Source organism: Desmodus rotundus, chromosome 1 (assembly GCF_022682495.2).
Source record: "Desmodus rotundus isolate HL8 chromosome 1, HLdesRot8A.1, whole genome shotgun sequence".
Classification (NCBI taxonomy): Eukaryota; Metazoa; Chordata; class Mammalia; order Chiroptera; family Phyllostomidae; genus Desmodus; species Desmodus rotundus.
Window position 1 is genome coordinate 125481286 of NC_071387.1, and position 18203 is coordinate 125499488.

General features: G+C 37.2%; 1 protein-coding gene across 1 annotated transcript in view; it reads left to right on the plus strand.

Annotated features, from left to right (window-relative positions):
- The window catches only part of HSD17B4 (hydroxysteroid 17-beta dehydrogenase 4), an 82627-nt gene that overhangs the window by 42156 nt on the left and 22268 nt on the right, over positions 1-18203 (plus strand). Inside the window, exons 14-17 of the mRNA XM_024571702.4 lie at positions 945-996; positions 5321-5392; positions 7258-7361; positions 12987-13052. Coding sequence (XP_024427470.2) covers positions 945-996; positions 5321-5392; positions 7258-7361; positions 12987-13052 — 294 coding nt within the window. The remainder of the gene's footprint in view (positions 1-944; positions 997-5320; positions 5393-7257; positions 7362-12986; positions 13053-18203) is intronic.

Sequence of the window (18203 nt, forward strand, 5' to 3'; positions counted from 1 at the left end):
GCTTAGGTTTGAGGTTATGCTCTGTTCTTTCATTTGGGCCACATTTCTTTGTCTAGGTGCAGCTGATATTTTGTAAGGGGGCAGGGCCTTAGGCATTCACCTGGGTGGGGTGACCCTCTTTGCTGCATTGCAGCGCTGCCTGTGGGGGCAGGGCCAGAGAGGGAACAGTACAGCTCACCTGCGTGCCTCTGGCATACTTTTCAACTCTTGTGTGAGGCTGGGAGTATCTCCCACCACAGCAACCCCAGCCGTAGCCCACAGTCAGCTCTGAGTCTCAGTTTTCCCCTTAAGTCATCCCTTCCCATGCAGCCTGCCCAGCTTGTCACCCAGCCACGCCCCCACGGTCTGCTGCTTGGCCATGGTTTTTCTGAGCTGGCCCACGAGGTTCGCTGCCTTACTGGTCAGGTTATTCTGGTTGAGTTTTTCTTTAATTCCTTGGTTGTTGGAGTTCCATGTAGTTTGATTTTATGGCGCTTTTGGTTGTTTATTGATTTTAGGTTGGTTGGTATCTTCCTTTTGGTTGTGCAAGGAAGTGAAGGGTTTCTTCTACCTATGCCTCCATCTGGGCCAGAACCTGTTCATTTTCATTCAACAGATATTTATTGGACACCCAGTATGTTCCAGGTATAGTGATAAGTACTGAAAGTACAGCTTAGTTTTGCAAATAATTCATAATTATCAGTCAGTAAGGATTTATGAATGTCAAAAAAGAACACAAATGTAAGGTGTGGTCTCTGCTCCAAAAGACAGTTTTTAGATTGGGGGACTGATTATTTCTGAATCATGTGATTAAGAAGTAGAAGCCAAAGTGAGACAGATAATTTGGGGAAAGTAGTGATGTGAGCATGTGGACAGTGAAATGTCAGTTTTGATTAGCAATATCCTTAGGCAGAACCTGTGGAAAAAGAAAGTCTGCTGATAAAATTTTGCTTATCCTGACATAGGTTCTGCATGGGGAGCAGTACTTGGAGTTATATAAACCACTTCCCAGAGCAGGTGAGTTCTTGATACACTGATTCTGTAATCACACCATAATTTTATTTTCTGACTCACCTTCCAGCTGTGTCAGTGTGTTACATTGGCATACAGTGACCAGATTAAACCACGTCACAAGTTATTTATGTGCTTGTCAGCCATTAGAGAAGGTTGATTATTAACTAGCACTTGTTTTGGTTATCTTAAACTTTGTCTTTTAATAGTCTTATTTAGTAAGTTACTTCACAATCTAACAGTTAACTGAGTATGTTGTAACAACAGAAAGGAGCATTTTTGTGCGTATGTTCTAAACTTAGTGATTGTGTGTAATCAGTTATGAGTCCTGTTAATACGGTATTCTTTTCTCAGGTATTTATGTTGGTGCTGATCTTCATAAAACAAGCTATGTTAAAAGATACAGAATTTTTGTATCTTTCATCAGTTTTATTTTTCTTAATAATATCTTGTTCAGTAAAGCTTATCATTTTATTCTTTCACTATAATTTGATGTATTTGTTTTGTTTTGCTACTTTGATGTCAGAATATTGTCTCATTACATACTGACCATTTAAGTTGGTACAATACAAAAAAATGTCATTTCACACTATATAATGTAGAGGTTGGCAAATAGCTAGAGTCCTACTTTATTTTTTTCTTCAGTATTCTTATTTTACTAAAAGGATTGTGAGATTCTTACTGCTTAAGGCTGAGTAGCTTAAGTTCAGCGTTAGTGTTACAGCATAGGGTGCACACAGCTCTTTCCATCTGAGGCCGTGCCCCTCCCTGCTGGGTACCCGCCACGTGTAAAGCACAGTATTTGGTTTTAGATGATTTTGTGATCTGGCTGCATATCAAAGTCACCTGTACTACATTTGTTACAGTACCCGTTACTTGAAATAAGTGGTAATGGATGGAGTCCACGTCCCAGCCCTGGATGTTCTATGTACATGTGTGTGTGTCACGTCTGTGTGGTATGATGGTGGCGATGGTGGGGCTGGGAAGCTTCCTGTATGTTTTTTATGCGTCCAGCCTAATGTGTTCATTTGGGAAACAGTGGTATAAGAAGGGAAGAAATGTGTAAGATAGGTTTCTGCCACTAGAGATTTTAAATATGAAGAGAGATTAGAAATACATTAAAAAATGATTGCAACAAAAAGGTGCTTTCAATAGGAATGGAAAATACTTTTCTTAGTTTCTTGTACTTCTTTAGCCTCAAGTTATGTTCTCATGATTACTTTTCATCAGAAGCTCCTGTGCATTTTCTTTAAGTAGTTTTAAAGTTTACTGTCTAGTAAATATAAATACTGAAAATTCAAGATACTTATAGTCTAGAGCCTCGTTAAAAACCTGCAGAAAACCAAGGTTTGACCAATATTTATAACATCTTCATAAAACACACAAGTTGGTGAGACGTAGGAACTCAAGCATCAGGAGACTGGTGTCAGCATCTCTGTCTCTCTTCCTAACTCATTTGTTAGCTACAGCGATGCTATCTACCATATGTTGACTTACCGCTCCTTGTGGTAAAAATATAAACATAATTGGATGGAGTGCAAGGAACTGAATAGGGGCACTTTACTTTCCATCGTGAACGAGCACATGTACTAGTCCAGGCTATTGGTTTCTAGATTTTCCAGGGTCAGATGCTTGATCTTTATTATGTTTCTACTTGATGTCTTTCTTTTTTTGATTCACTACTTTCTTGAGAGGATTTCTATTATTAGGGCAAAACAATACTTTATTTCATCTGGAAAATGAGATTGATTATGTTACCAATCTCTGACAGGAATGTGTGACTATCAAATATCAGTATATGTAAATGTGCTGTGAATAGTTAAGCATTATGCAAATATAATTATCCCAAATTTCTCAAATAGAACCTCTGGATATGTGCTTTTGATTGTTAGGGTAGATTTAACCATTTTCTCCTGAAGTACTCATGTTTAAGTAGATTTTAATAAAATTATAAAATAACATGTTCTCATTATAGAGAATTTGTAAATTATAGGAAAGTAGAGGAAGAAAACAATTGCCTGTTAATTATTTATTCACTCACTGAATATTTATTAAATACCAGTGCCTATTTGGTGCCAGGCATTCCACTAAGGGTTGGTAATGTAACCATGAAAAAGACATTACCTTTACTTTTACAGAGTTTAGAACTTGTCTAATGATGTGTAGAGACAGTGGGCAGTGAGCGGCATTATGTAACGCATTGTAATGGGATACGGGTACGTTTGTTACAGGAGCACACAGGAAAACCTGGAACGCAACTTGTGGGGTTGAAGAAGGCTTCTTGGTAGAAATGAAATTTAAATTGAGATCTGAAATTAGGAGTTACCCATGTTCAGAGGAGATTGAAAAATATTTCATGCAATGGGAATACTCTGTGCAAAGTTTTAGAACTGAGAAGAAGCATTGACTGTTAGGGGAACTGAAAATAGTTACAGCTTCCTTAAAGACAGGTTGGGGAGGGAAGCAAGATGTGAGAGCAGAGAGGTAAAAATGGTCTTGCAAAGCCTTGAAAGTCAGGTGAAGAAGTCTGGATTTATTTAAAGACAGAAGATAGCCACTGACGGACTATAAGCAGGAGAGAACTATATGATCAGATGTGGATTTTAAAAAACATCAGTTCTGCTTGGAGTATAAACAAATGAGATAGAGGGAAGGAGATTTTGTAAGAGACTCTAGTAATAATCTAAGTAAGAGACCATGGTTGATGGGATAGGGTTGTTGGCATGAGGATGGGTGCAGGTGAAGGAATTGCAGAGATATTTAGAAAGTAGGCCTGATGTTTGATTGGCCATGGAATTTATCATCTGGGGATATCATCACCATTCGTCAAGTGTTTTTCGATGGCTTGCTAATAATAAGTTCTAGGTATTCTGCTAGGGCTGTGAATAAATGGGGTAGAGAAACAACTCCGTCCTCCAGTCCCATGGAGCATACAGCCTTGTTGGTGAGCAGTGTAGCCACACAGATTGTGTAGCTGTGTAATTGAACTACATGTGAGGAACTGACTTGAAGAGAGATTTAAAAGAAAGATTTCAGCTTGATACACAGGCAAAGAAGGAAGGAAAGAACATTCCAGACAGAGCCAAGGGCTTGTATAAAGGCCTCAGTATACAAGAAGCATGGATAAGGAGGAGAAGAGGAAGGCCTCGTGGCTGGAGAGCCTGGCAGTGGTGGCGGGAAATAGTATCACATAGATCATGTTAGGGAGTTTTATCTTTATCACAAGAGCCGTGGGACGTGGTGGGGAGAGGTGTAGTGGTGGTGGCGTTGGGCAGGGCAGTTAATTAATTCCACTGTCAGATTTGACTTTGGGGAAAATTGCCTCAGACACGTACAGAGCAGAGTGGACGTGCAGGCCCTGCTTCAGCCTGTCGCGGTAGTCCCAGTGAATGACAGTAGCTCGCATTAAGGCGGTAGTGGCGAGATGGAAAGAAGCGGGTGGGTCAGAAGCTGTTTAGGAGGTGAACGTGGCCAATGTGGATGTCATCTTTGGCTTCTGATTTACCATCTTTCACATCCAGACAGTTACCGAGTTCCTTGATTCTCTTCAGTACATCTGAATCCTGCTATTTCTGTCCACCTCCACTTCTACTTCTTTGTTTAGTCCACCATCACCTCTCACTTTCTAAGTGTTCTTTCTGCCTCCATTCTTGTTCCCACTAGGTCTATTCACCACACTGCGGCCAGAATATTTCCAAAATGCAAATGTGTCTGTCACTTCTTATTAAAAACCACAGATGGCTCTTCATAGACTTAAGGATGAAGTAAAGGTTTTTAGTAAAATCTAACTTACTTCAGAACTCAGTGGTGGTGCTCAAGTTTCTGGCTTGGGCTGTTATATGGATAGTACCATTCATTCATATACGGAACAAAAGAGAAAAGCGTGTTTGAGAAAAAGATGAGTTCACTCCCAGACAATGAAGATCCATCAAGACATCACCAGTTAAATGATGGAAAGAAGAGGCCATAAAAATACCCAATGATTAGAGAGAAACAATGTCTCATTGAATCCAGTAGAGATTTGAGAAGGAATGGGGTAAATGGTATGAGTTGTATGCTTAATAAATGTTTGTTAGATGATTGAAAACTTATTTCTTAAAATCTAATTTATCAGAATTATTGATGTTTCAAATTTAGTGACTCAGGTATTCTGATTGAAAATTATTTCAAACCATACTTTTTAGTTGTGCTGAACTTCCAGTGGAAATTATGTTAAATTATCTCATGTCTTAACATAACTTATGGTTTTTAACACAGCCTATTCATTTACTTAGGGTCTTTAAAACAGTCTATTTATTTATTTATTTATTTATTTTACTTTTCATTTTAGGAAAATTAAAATGTGAAGCCGTTGTTGCTGATATCCTAGATAAAGGATCCGGTTTAGTAATTCTTGTGGATGGTAACTCATTTCTAGTTCTTACAACAATATTGTTAAACTCATAGGCTTTGTATGTAACATAATAATTCACCATAGAAGTGATTAGTAAGTTTGTATTTGTCAGTTTGTGGGAAAGCAAGATAAGCGATCTAAAATTTATAAACTTTTAGAAAATAAGGGAGGAGGGGAAGCAGTATTAGATTAGGGTATGGGGTAGGGACAATGGGACATTTCAGGCAATTTGAGACAATATAACCAAAGCACAGAAGAAATGTGGCTGGTTTGAAGAACATAGAGGAGAATTATACTTGCTGGAGTATGTTTTTGACAGGAAGGGATACGTAGATAGCCCTCAGTTGATAATTAAGCAGCATTGTAAATATACTTTTCTATGTTAGCTCTTTGGAACTTGGAACATATTTGACCCCTGAATCATTTAGGCCTATTGAACTCATAATATGGTTTAAACACCATAGCCACATTATATTTGCAGTGGAAAAAAAGATATAACAGTTTAATAAATGTTGACATACTATTAATTAAATCTGAGCTATCGATATGTTTCTTAAATTAATTTTTTAAAGTTTAAGAACAAAAGAAATAGATATTGTCAAAAATTTTAGAAATAATGGCAGTGGAAAGTTTGATATTGTCTGATGTTTGGAATATAGATGTTACCATTTTTGTTCTGAATACATAGGAGGTTATACTGTAGATGCTGTTTTGGAACCGGCCTTATTTTTACTTAATAATATATTGAGAACACTTTTGATGCTCTTAAATATTCTGCTACATGTTTTTGTTAACTAATAGTATTTCATCATATGTTGGTTATCTCTCCTTTTCCTCTCTTTTTATCTTGTTCCCCTTCTCTTCTTTTCTAGATTTTCATATTTTCTTGTCGTTCCAAATGTTGGACAGTATTCGGCTGTAGCTCTCCCAGTTTTCTTTTAGCCTTCTCACTATCCTGCTAAAAGTAATACACCACAAAACAAAACTTCGGCAGTAACCTTAGCTTTAACTTTTACTGTTTTCTCTTGACCTAATCCTTTTATTTAACTGTAGCTTGGCAATGTGTAATAATGTATTAGAATTTGTAGATAAAGCATAGATGAAGGTAGATACACAGTTTCTTAGGTAATAAAGACAAAAATTTTATTTTAAATACAAATTTCTATGACTTCCCTTATTTTTTGTTATAATTGGATATTTCCTATCATGCAGTTCAAATTCATGTTCCTAGTTTTCTAGAGCTGGAGATACAGATAATAATCAAACTCTCACTAGGAAGTTAGTAGAAAGAGCAGCCGTCTTACATTCATTTACTACTTGCTTACCTGTCCACTAACTTGCTCACTTGTCATTTATCCATTGATTAATTAATTTAATACATATTTTTTAGGTGTCTTTTTGTCCCAGCTATTCTAATTGTTGGGAATATGATGATGAGCAAACCAGCCCTGTTCCCGCCCTCCCGAAGCTTATCCTTTCGTTTTCACTTCTTTCCTGTTTTACATTCCAGGCTCTCTTTGAGTGCTTTGGCAGACTGAAAGTTTGAATGTGAGGTTACCTGAATTTATAGTGGGATCCTTTGAAATGTTTGAGATGGAGAGAATTGAAATATTAAAATTTGGGAGGTTTAAAAATAGGTGAGAGAAGCTGCTATTTCATAGTCAAGAAAGGGTTTGTGAACATCTTCTGTCTGCCTTCCGGCAGCTGGGACTGAGTGAATTAAAATGAATGCACTGTAATCCAAACTCAAGCATCTTTAAATTACAAAACCTTTTAGTAATTGCATTTTGTTTTCAAAACTTTTAAAGGAATTGCTGATTGGTTATCTAGTTACATCTTTTGATAACTTAAAATTTTTTTCATTTACTTTTCAGTCCATTCTTATTCTGGAAAGGAACTTATATGTTATAATCAGTTCTCTTTATTTGTTGTTGGCTCTGGAGGTGTTGGTGGAAAACGGACTTCGGACAAAGTCAAGGTAGGCTATGGCTTTATAAGCAAAATAAATGTGCAGTTAAGGGTCCTTATCTATATTTCAGATTTACCACTTTACCATATATGTAATTTCATACAGTGGAGGCTCAGTTCTGTGAATCAGAATATGTTCCTTGGACTTGAAATGCTGTTTATGTTGGCATATTTTAATATATAACATGTTATATATAGCAAAGTCTGAGGTAAGTGATATACTTGAGATATTATGGGTATATTTTTACTTTCTTACACAAACTTTGCAGCACCTGGAAGTCTTTAGAAAAGCCTAACATGTACAAAGAGATTCTTGTAGAAATTAAAATCTTCATTCATTAAATGATGGAAGCATTTCACTTGTGTAAGACAATTCTAGTTATTCTTCAGTTCTCAAATTGTATTTAAAAACATATTTTTCCTAAAAATATTTTAGAACTTGGATTTGACACAAATTTAGCCTGGCCTTTACATCTAATTTATTTGAGGTAGTAAGATTATACGGTAATAAATATTCTTCTGGAATAAATAAGGCATTATTAAAACAGTATTGAGAGACAGCTTCTGGAATCATGGTGTGAGGAGTTCCTTGAACCCTTTCACCAGTGAAACAATCATAACTGGTAAAAATTATATATAAAAAAAAGGAAGTTTAAAGTTTCTGGGAATTGTTCTAAGGGAATTAGCAAATGAAGAAATATCTACTCAACGTTTGTGTCTTGGTTAGAGCAGTGAGAATCTGTGGCATTTGAGCCATAACTCTCTCCTTCCTTCCTCTTCCCCTGGTTCAGCATGATAGAAGCTTCACTTCAGGCATGTGCAGCTGAGAATACAGGATCCCTCTGCTCTTAGCTCCCAGAATAGGGCCATGCTGCCTTCCCTGGAGGAGCATGTCACTAGTGATGCAGAAGCTCCATACTGGGTAAAAGTGGCTGTGTTTTGTGTTTCTTTGACCAGCCACCCCTTGTAGGGCAGAAACTCTGTCCTACCCATGGTAGGCTGGGAATACTGGGCCCTAGTCTTTCTTGCCCCAGCTTGCTCATAGAGTGGGGGCTCCATGCTGACAGAGGTGAGCTGAAAGACCAGAAGTTACTACTCCTGTCCAGCATCCTGCTTTTAGAGTGAGGATATTAATTGGAGAAAGGTGGGCCAACACCTCTGCCTTCATCTCTGCTGCAGTGGTGCGGAGTTTTTGCCCAAGGGGCAAGGCTAACTGTAATAATGAGAGCTCTGAAGCTTTTCCCAAGGAAACTGACTCATTTTGGAACAGAGTATTTGGAAGTTCAAAGTAAGGATGTCTTCAGAAATAAGGTTACTTTAGTGATAATCAAGAAGAGCCTGGTAGCTCCATGAGACCAGTAAGTTAAACTGGCCTAACTCGAAGTTTACTACAGAGAGCCATAGAATGAGACAGCTAAGTGGAGACCTCATGGGATCCTAACACATCTCTAAGACTAGCCTCAAAGACTAACCACCCCTGTAGAGAGTCCTGACTTTATTATTTATTTATTTATAATATTTTTATTTTTCAATATAAGTTGATATACAGTATTACGTTAGTGTAGGTGTACACTTCAGTGATTAGACATTATACAACTTACTAAGTGATCATCCTGATAAATCTCACACCCATCTGACACCATACGTAGACAGTTATTAGACTATTATTGACTATATTCCCCATGTTATACTTTATATCCCCACAACTGTTCTGTGACAGCTTTAGGTACTTCTTAATCCCTTCTCCCTTTTCACCCATCTCCCCAGCTTCCCTTCCATCTGTCAATCGTTAAATTGTTCTCTGCATCTATGAGTCTGTTTCTGTTCTGCTTGTTTGTTTAATTTTGTTTTTTAGATTTAATTGTTGACATTTATGTTGGTAGATACTGCCATTTTATTGTTCATAGTGATCTTATTTTTTCCTTCTTAAAGAAACCCTTTAACATTCAGGTACTGGTTAGGTAGTGATGAACTCCTTTAGCTTTTTCTTGTCTGGGAAGCTCTTTATATGTTCTTCGATTCTAAATGATAGCTTTGCTAGGTTGAGTAATTAATCTTGGTTGTAGGTTCTTGCTTTTCATCACTTTGAATATTTCTTGCCACTACTTTCTGGCCTTCTGAGTAGGACTTCCGTTCAGTTAGATTTCAGGGTATTTGAATGATGGTTGTTCTGTAGCTTAGTTGTAATTTTGATGTGGTTGTGGGAGGGTGCAAAAACCACATTGAAAAATCAGCTGAAAATCTTGTGAGAGCACTCTTGTAGGTAACCAACTGCTTTTCTCTAACGGCTTTTAAGGTTTTCTCTTTGTCTTTAACCTTTGGCATTTTAATTACAATGTGTCTTGGTGTGGGCTTCTTTGGGTTTGCCTTGTTTGGGACTCTCTGTGCTTCCTGGACTTATATGTCTATTTTCTTCTCCAGGTTAGGGAAGTTTTCTGTCACTCATTTTTCAAATAGGTTTCCAGTCTCTTGCTTTCTCTCTTATCCTTCTGGCACCCCCATGATGTGAATGTTGGTGTGCTGGAAGTTGTCCCAGAGGCTCCTTACACTATCCTCATGTTTTTGGATTCTTTTTTCTTTCTACTGTTCACATTAGGTGTTTTTTGCTTCCTTATATTCCACATTGCTGAATTTATTCTCAGCTTCATCTATTCTACTGTAGTTTCTCTGTAAATCATTCTTAACTTCAGTTAGTGTATCCTTCATTTTGAACTTTTTTTTTTTATGGTTCCCATGTCCCTTTACGCTGTTGAGGTTCTCATTAAGTTCACTGAGCATTCTTACAACCACTGTTTTGAACTCTTTATCTAGTAGATTGCTTTTCTCCATTTTGTTTGTCTTTTGCTGGAGTTTTGTCCTGTTCTTTCATTTGAGACATGTCTCTTTGTCTTGTCATTTTGGTAGCCTCTCTGTGTTTGTTTCTGTGTATTAGGTGGAGCTACTATGTCCCCTGGGCTTGGTAGAATAGCTTTGTGTCATAGGTGTTCTATAGGGTCCAGTGGCACACCCTCCCCAGTCACCTAAGTGGGCACTCCAGGTGTGCCCTGCCCTGTGGGCTGTGTACACTCTCCTGTTGCACTTGAGCCTTGATTGCTGTTAACACAATGGGAGGGATTTACCTGCAGAACGATCATCTGCAAGGATCATTGCAGCTGCACCTGTGATCACCAATACCATGGAGGGTCAGCTGTTCAGGGGCCCCCCAATAAAGCAGGACTTACTTCAGTGGGACTCTGTTGTTCACTGAGTCCTCTCCTTGAGTGTGTCACTTGTGGAGGTGGTTGGGTAGTGCTGTGACATGATCTGAAGCTATTCAACAAGTATGCTGGCTCTGGGGCCTCCTGGTAGGTACAGGTCCAGGTCAGCTGCCACCTGTGTTCTGCCTAGAGCCACAAAGTGATCTGCAGATGGTTGCTACTTGTGCTGGGCTTGGAGATGCCCAGACAAGGCTAAGCTGTGAACCAAGGCTGGCTGATGCTCATGCCCGGCCTGGGACCACTTAGTGAGAGGAATGGGGCCTGCTGTGGCCAGATGCTGCTTGTTTGAGAGATTTTAGGACAGTCTGAAGCATGAGCCAAGATAGGCTATTCAAATGGAAAAAAAACATTGGAAATAGCTTGGGGGGGCCCACAGTTGGTTGGGGGTTGTCTCAGGGAATCACCAGGGTGTGGCACAAGGTGTGAACCGGGTTGATGGAGACCCAGATATGATGCTCCCTTGCTGGCTCTGTAGGGGGTTGGTCTCAGAAAAGGAGCAATGGCCTCTGCCAGCATGCCCCTCAAGTTCTAGCCGTGACAACAGACAATTCAGTTCCTCCTTGTATGTCTCTTGTGTGTTTGCAGCTATTGCCCCAGTGCTGGAGCTCAGAAAGACTGAGTCCAAGCAATTCCATGCACTGATCCTTTAAGAGGAATGCCAGGCGCTTAGCAGCCCTTCTTCTCTCTCAGCCTCAATCCCCACTGGTTTTTATAGCCATATGTTATAGGGACTTCTCTTCATGGTACTGGAACCCTGGGCCTGAGGGCCTGGTGTGGGGCTGGGACCCTTTGCTTCTCAGGAGGGACCTCTACAGTTGAGATACCCCTCCCAATTTTTATCTGCCACACATAGGTGTGAGATCAGCTGTACTGTGTCTCCACACGTCCTACCAGTCTCTGTGTGGCTCCTCCTTTAAATCCCTAATTGTAGGACTTCCATTCAGTTAGATTTCAGGGTATTTGAATGATGGTTGTTCTGTAGCTTAGTTGTAATTTTGATGTGGTTGTGGGAGGGTGCAAATACCACATTTACCTATGCTGTCATCTTGACTGACAAGAGGTCTGACTTTAATTGGATCAGATCTTGGAGCAATTTATGCCTAAGGCATTGTTTAAAATAATAGAGCAATCATCTGGCAGTTATTGGAGCCTGTCATCTGGGTATGATACCAAAGAGGCAGACAGTTTAACACATTAGGGAGAGACAGTCACAGAGAGCCCTGCCGAAATCACTGTCATCCAGAGTGCAGTTTGCCGAAGGCTGCACCCTTTGAGGAGCAACATCAGAGGCTGCATACCGTGGGAGAAATAGACTTCACTAAAACAGGTTAGCCAAGTCATTAATAAATAATAACAGCAGGCCTAGAACGGAAGGGTAATTAGTATCCACATTTACTACAGTATATTATCTAAAATGTCTGGTTATCAGCAGAAAATTATAGGACATGAAAGAAACAGGATAGTGTGACCCCACAGGCAAGATTAACAAAACCAAACTGGTGCAGGAACTACCTTTGAGTGGACTTTATAATAGACAGAGACTTCAGAGCAGCTATTAATGTGTTCAAAGAACTGAAGGAAACCAAGCTTAAAGAAGTAAAGGGAAGTATGTTGAGAGTGACTCATCAACTAGAGAAAATCAATAAATAGAAACTATAAAAAAGAACCAAACAGAAGTTCAGGAGCTCAAAGGACAATAACTGAAATGAAGAATTTACTGGAGGGGCTCAACCGTAGATTTGCACTGGCAAAGGAAAGAATCCAAAAGCTTGAAGATCTGTCTATTCCATCTTTATCAATAGCTGTCTGAAGGACAGAGAAAAGGTGAAGGAAAAAAAAAAGAATGAAGAGCCTTAGAGAAAAATGGGATACCATCAGCGGGAGGACCAGAATGAGAGGAGAGAGAGAAGAAAGCAGAAAAAACAATTGAAGGGAAATGACTTTCATGAAAAACAGTCTACATATCCAAGAAGTTCAACCAACTCCAAATAGGCTATAAGTGCAAAGAGATCTGTACTCTTTTAATGAGCATTTAAAGATTAAGTCAATTTAGATGTGAATTGTTCGTCTAATTTTTATAGCTATCATCATCTTTTGCATTTGGAAAAGAGTCTTTACCTTTTTCTCCTTTGTGGCCTAGAGAATGGATCTCATTATATAATTTCGTTCATTAAACAGGGAAACCATAGTGTAGATGAAGCTAGCTGTTATGAAACTTTAAACATGATCTCCTGAACATAAAATATTTTTTAAAAAATATGTTATTCAGCTTGCAGATTTTATTATTTTAAAACATGGTTGCTTATCAAATACTAGTTTGGGTAAAGAGAATAAATATTACTTGTTGGTATTTAACACACAATGTTTTTTTATTTCAGGAAGCTGTAGCCATACCTAAAAGACATCCCGATGCCGTAGTTAGAGACACCACCTCACTTAATCAGGTAAGATTATATTTTGAAAAAGTGATAAAACCACCTGACTTCTGACACTGTTTAATTAAGAACTCTTGACACCCTATAATATTGTGAGGCCAAAAGTAGTGCCTGTGTCCTTCAACATAATAAAAAAACTTTTGTGGTCAATTCATTCTTTCTGAATTTTTATTTATCATTTTTTTCTCCATTAGGTATCAAAAGACAATATAAAATGGTTTTTCATTAGTTGGTTCAAAAGGCGTTATGCTTTCTTGGTGATGAACTGCGTGCCTTAGGGAGGCTGTCATATTCAGTAGTGAAGAATTTTATGAAAGCTTTAGAGAGCAGGATAGAAAAGAATACAAAGGTAAATTTTAGTCATCCTTTCCTCTATTGGGAAAAAAGACTAGGCTTTACTGCTGGAATCAGATTATATTATGCTAACTTTAGCAGATAGGCAAAATAAAAGCATCTTAGAACGGGTGGGTGATTTAATCTTTTTTGTTTGATACAATTTGTTTTCTGATGGTGGATATAAAATGCCCTGTCAGTTAACAAATTCTGTATGTAGAGACTTACTTAAGAAACAAAAGGTAGCCATAAAGATGAGAAAAACAACTTTGTTTTTTAGATACCTGAAGATTCTTTCCTAAAGTAATCAGTAAGACTATGCAGAGACAGAATAGAGTATGTAAAGCTCTGGTTACGCTGTGAGTGGACATGTAGTGATAGCAGAGTATTTAAAAACCTACTTTTTTAAATGCTTATTTTGATATGCTTGCCTTGAGAACTTCTGCAGGACTTACGTTTGCTGGCAAATAGAAATATAGTTTCATGAGCCAGAAAGAATTAAGGTTGGTACACATTAATTGTATTTTTCTCCAATTAATTTTAGAAAAATACAATTTCTAAAATTGTATTAGATTTTAGAAATCTAATACAATTTAGATTAGTTTTTGCTTTTAAATGTTTTTCCAATTTCTGTTTCTTAGGAATTTCTTAATAATCCTGTATTTATGTTTAATTAAAGCTTCATAGTAAAATCAAAATTTTTAGGGTACTAAAGAACAGAAAACGCTTCATGGTGCAGAACATCCACCAATGTTCTTTTATTATTCTTGGGTTATTGAAAATAATAAAATGTATTTGCTATAGATAAGGAAAACTGAATAGTTTCCAAGGCTTGAATTTCTACACACAGTAGTAGAGAAATTTTTCTTTACTTTTTCAGACAAATAGAGCTTTTTATTAGCTTTTAGCAGAGCTGACTCTTTGGCTACATGATGAATATTGTTAACAAATATTTGTGTATATTTAATGAGCAGTCATTGTTTGACAGGGATTACCATTTTGTATCATATGGTCATCCGGAATATGATGAAAGCTACATACTATTTCTTCAAAAAACATTTTGCATAAAACTTCGCATAAATTTTAGAGAATTTTTGGGGTTTTGAAATACGATATGTGCTGTAGGAGATACAAACAAGTAGAAAAAATGTGATCTCTTGCCAAGGAGCTAAAGGACACTCAGGATGTGGATACCCGAGTAGCTAGGGCACCTGTTCCAAGTAACAAATGCTGAAAATACAGGCCTTGAATTGTAGAGCAAGTGCTGGAGGCATTCAGAGGGGATACGTATTAGGGAATGATATACAGAAGGGTTTGGTAGGAAAGATGGGGCTTACTGACCTAAAATGCTGTGTAGATCCTCTCTCTTACCAGAGGCCCTTAGATTACATATGTTTTATATTTAAAATCTAATCATTCTACTAGAATAGGTCTCAGTGTTGATCATGCCAGGTCACTTTTCCCATGTAGTTGGGGTGCTCTGCGTATATTCAGATTTTCTTGTATTTTCAAAAAGTTTTCTAGGATTATGATTTTAAATATTAGTTCTTATTCATTGTTTTATTTTTCTCTTTTGGATCTTTTTCTGTCCTTTCAACCACTTTTCCTTTTTAACTTCTTTCTTGATTTCCATTCTCTTGGTTCTTTTCCTCCACCTCTTAGTAAATTTTTATTTGAATATCTTTGCCTTATAATTAGTCTTCATTTCTGATATTTTGTTACATTTCTTTTTTGAGTTTAATCATCTCTTAACTCATTTCTTAATGTTGTTATCCATTTGTAGTCTTAGTTTTTTAATTTCAGATTCAAGGATTTTGTTTTATATTTTCAAATGCTTGAGTGTTAGAGTTTTCTTCTGTTTGGTAGTTTTTTGGTTTGGGGAAAGTTCATTTGTTATAATGTTTTAGTTTATTTTCTCTTTTAGTCTTACAGTAGCTTTGTACAGATGAAGATTACTTACCTATATGTATTTTGTGGGTAAGTTTGATAGTTTGAAGATTTCTTAAAAACAAAGAAATCTAGACAAAGATTTCTCTGTCTAGAAATGATTTTTCTTTCTTTTTCTCTTCTCTCTTCCATGTTCTGCTTTTGTACTCCCTTCCCAGCTCCCTGCCACTTGCTACAGTAGCTTTGTTAGGGTGTTCAGAGCATGGCTGTGCTGGCCATTGGTATTTGTTCTTCTGTTTATAAGAATTTGCAGTTTTCGGTGTTCGCTATTTTCTAGTTATTTTGCAGGTTTAGGATCTGTGTAGTTTCTTTTGTTCTTGTTGATCTGTATGCATTTTTGGAAGATGTGAGGATTTAGGAAGCACTAATTTCAGAGTCTCTTTATTTAGCATTTAGTTTAACTTAATGGTACAATTTTTAAAAAATAAATTAAGAATTAATTTATTCACACACAGAAAATCCCCCCACTCACATACAATGTACAAGTCAGTCAATAGGTAGCTGTTTTTCTTAAGTTTTCTGTGTTTGTGTGTGAGTATGCGAATTCCAGTGACTTCTCTGTGCAGGCAGAAATGAAACAAAACAAGCTTTCAGCTTTCATTCTGAAATACAAGATTCCTTTAAAATATTCTGAAAAATAAACCTTTACAGTTTTCCTTATTAGTATTCACAGAATAGTTATTTTGCATTATGTCAAAATTTAGTCAAACCTCCATTCATTTCTGTCTTTAGTCATTTCTCACAATGGATCTTTTTTTGTCTTTGCTTATTTACTCTGCTATCTTTAAGAAGCAATGCTATCATTGAAATAAAACAACTTTTTTTCGTATTTCTTTAATACTGTGTTTTTAGAAGAGTTGTTTCTTTGCATTTATAGGAATGACATCTGTGGTATAAGAATACTGGTACTCATCTTAAAAATTTGGTTGTCACATACTGTTGCTAAAGTTGTTATAATCAGAGCTCACATTTATTGAGGTATTAATATTTATCAAGGATAATGCTTTGTAAGAGGTTTATTAACCTCTCAATTTTTTAAATTAGAAAATTGAGGCTTAGGGTGATAAAGAAATTTACCCATTAATGGCAGAGCTGTATTTGAACCCAGATCTTGTCTGATGCCAAAGCCTATATAATCTATCATGAGTTTGATAACTTCCCCTTCAGACTCTGAAGTGTATCTTTCCCTTAATTTGTATGTAAACAATAATGTATATTTGCCTAGTGTTTTATTATTTGTAAAAGGCTTTTTAAAAATTATTTTATCTTAAAAAATTAAAATACCATTTATCTTTTAATAGAATTTTGGATTTTCTGTTTGTCCTATAGTTCTATTAATTTTTACTTCATGTAATTTGAAGCTCTTGATGGATGAATATTTTTTTTAAAAAATATTTTGTTTATGCTATTATAGTTGTCCCAGTTTTTCTCCCTTAGTCCCTCTCCACCAAGTCCCACCCCCAGTCCCTCAGGCAATCCCCACACCATTGTCCACATCCGTGGGTCATGCATATGTGTTCTTTGGCTAACCCCTTCCCCTGCTTTCAGTCAGTTCCTTCCTCCCTCCCCTCTTACAGCTGTCAGTCTGTTCCATGTTTTCTGTGTCTCTGATTCTATTTGTTAGTTTATTTTGTTCCTTAGATTCAACATATAAGTGAGATCATATGGTATTTGTCTTTCACTGACTGGCTCATTTCACTTAGCGTAATAGTCTCCAGGTTTAACCATGGTGTCATAAAAGGTAAGAGTTCCTTCTTCCATACTGCTTCATAGTATTCCATTGTGTAAATGTACCACAACTTTTTTATCTATTCATCTATTGATGGACTTGGGTTGCTTCCATATCTTGGCAATTGTAAATATTGCTGCAATGAACATAGGGATGCATATGTTCTTTCAAATTGGTGTTTTGGGATTCTTAGGATATATTCCCAGAAGTGGAATCACTGGGCCAGAAGGCAGTTCCATGTTTAGTTTTTTGAGGAAACACCATACTATTTTCCACAGGGCTGTACCAGTCTGCATTCCCAAAACAGTGCAAAAAGGTTCCCTGTTCTCCACATCCTCACCAGCACTTGTTTGTTGATTTATTGATGACAGCCATTCTGGCAGGGGTGTGGTGACATCTTGTTGTGATTTTAATTTGTATTTTCTGACAATTAGTGATGTTGAGCATCTTTTCATATGTCTGTTGGCCATCTGTATGTCCTCCTTGGAGAAATGTCTATTCAGGTCCCTTGCCTATTTTGTAATTGGGTTGTTTGTCTTGCTGGTGTTGAGTCATATAAGTTCTTAACATATTTTGGAAGTGAAGCCCTCATCTGATGTATCATTGGTAGATATGTTCTCCCATACAGTCGGTTCCCTTTCCATTTTGATGATGGTTTCTTTAGCTGTGCAAAAGCTTTTTAATTGGATATAATTCCAGTTGTTTATTTCTTCATTTCCCTTGCCCTATGAGATATATGGGCAAATATATTGCTTTGCAAGGTATCTGAAATCTTATTGCCTATGTTTTCCTCTAAAATTTTAATGGTATTGTGACTTATATTAAGTCTTTTATCCACTTTGTGTTTATTCTAGTGTGTGGTGTAAATTTCATTTTTTTGCATGCACTAGTCCAATTCCATTTATTGAAGAGACTCTCTGTACTTCATTGTATCCTCTTGCCTCCTCTGTCAAATATTAATTGACCATAAAGGCATGGGTTTATTTCTGGGCTGTGTTCTGTCCATTGATCTATGTGTTTATTCTTATGCCAGTACCAGGCTGTTTTGATTACAGTGGACTTATAGTATAGTTTGATATCAGGTGTTTTGATCCTTCCAGCTTGGTTCTTGGCAGATTGCTGAGGCTGTTCAGGGTCTTTTTTGGTTCCGT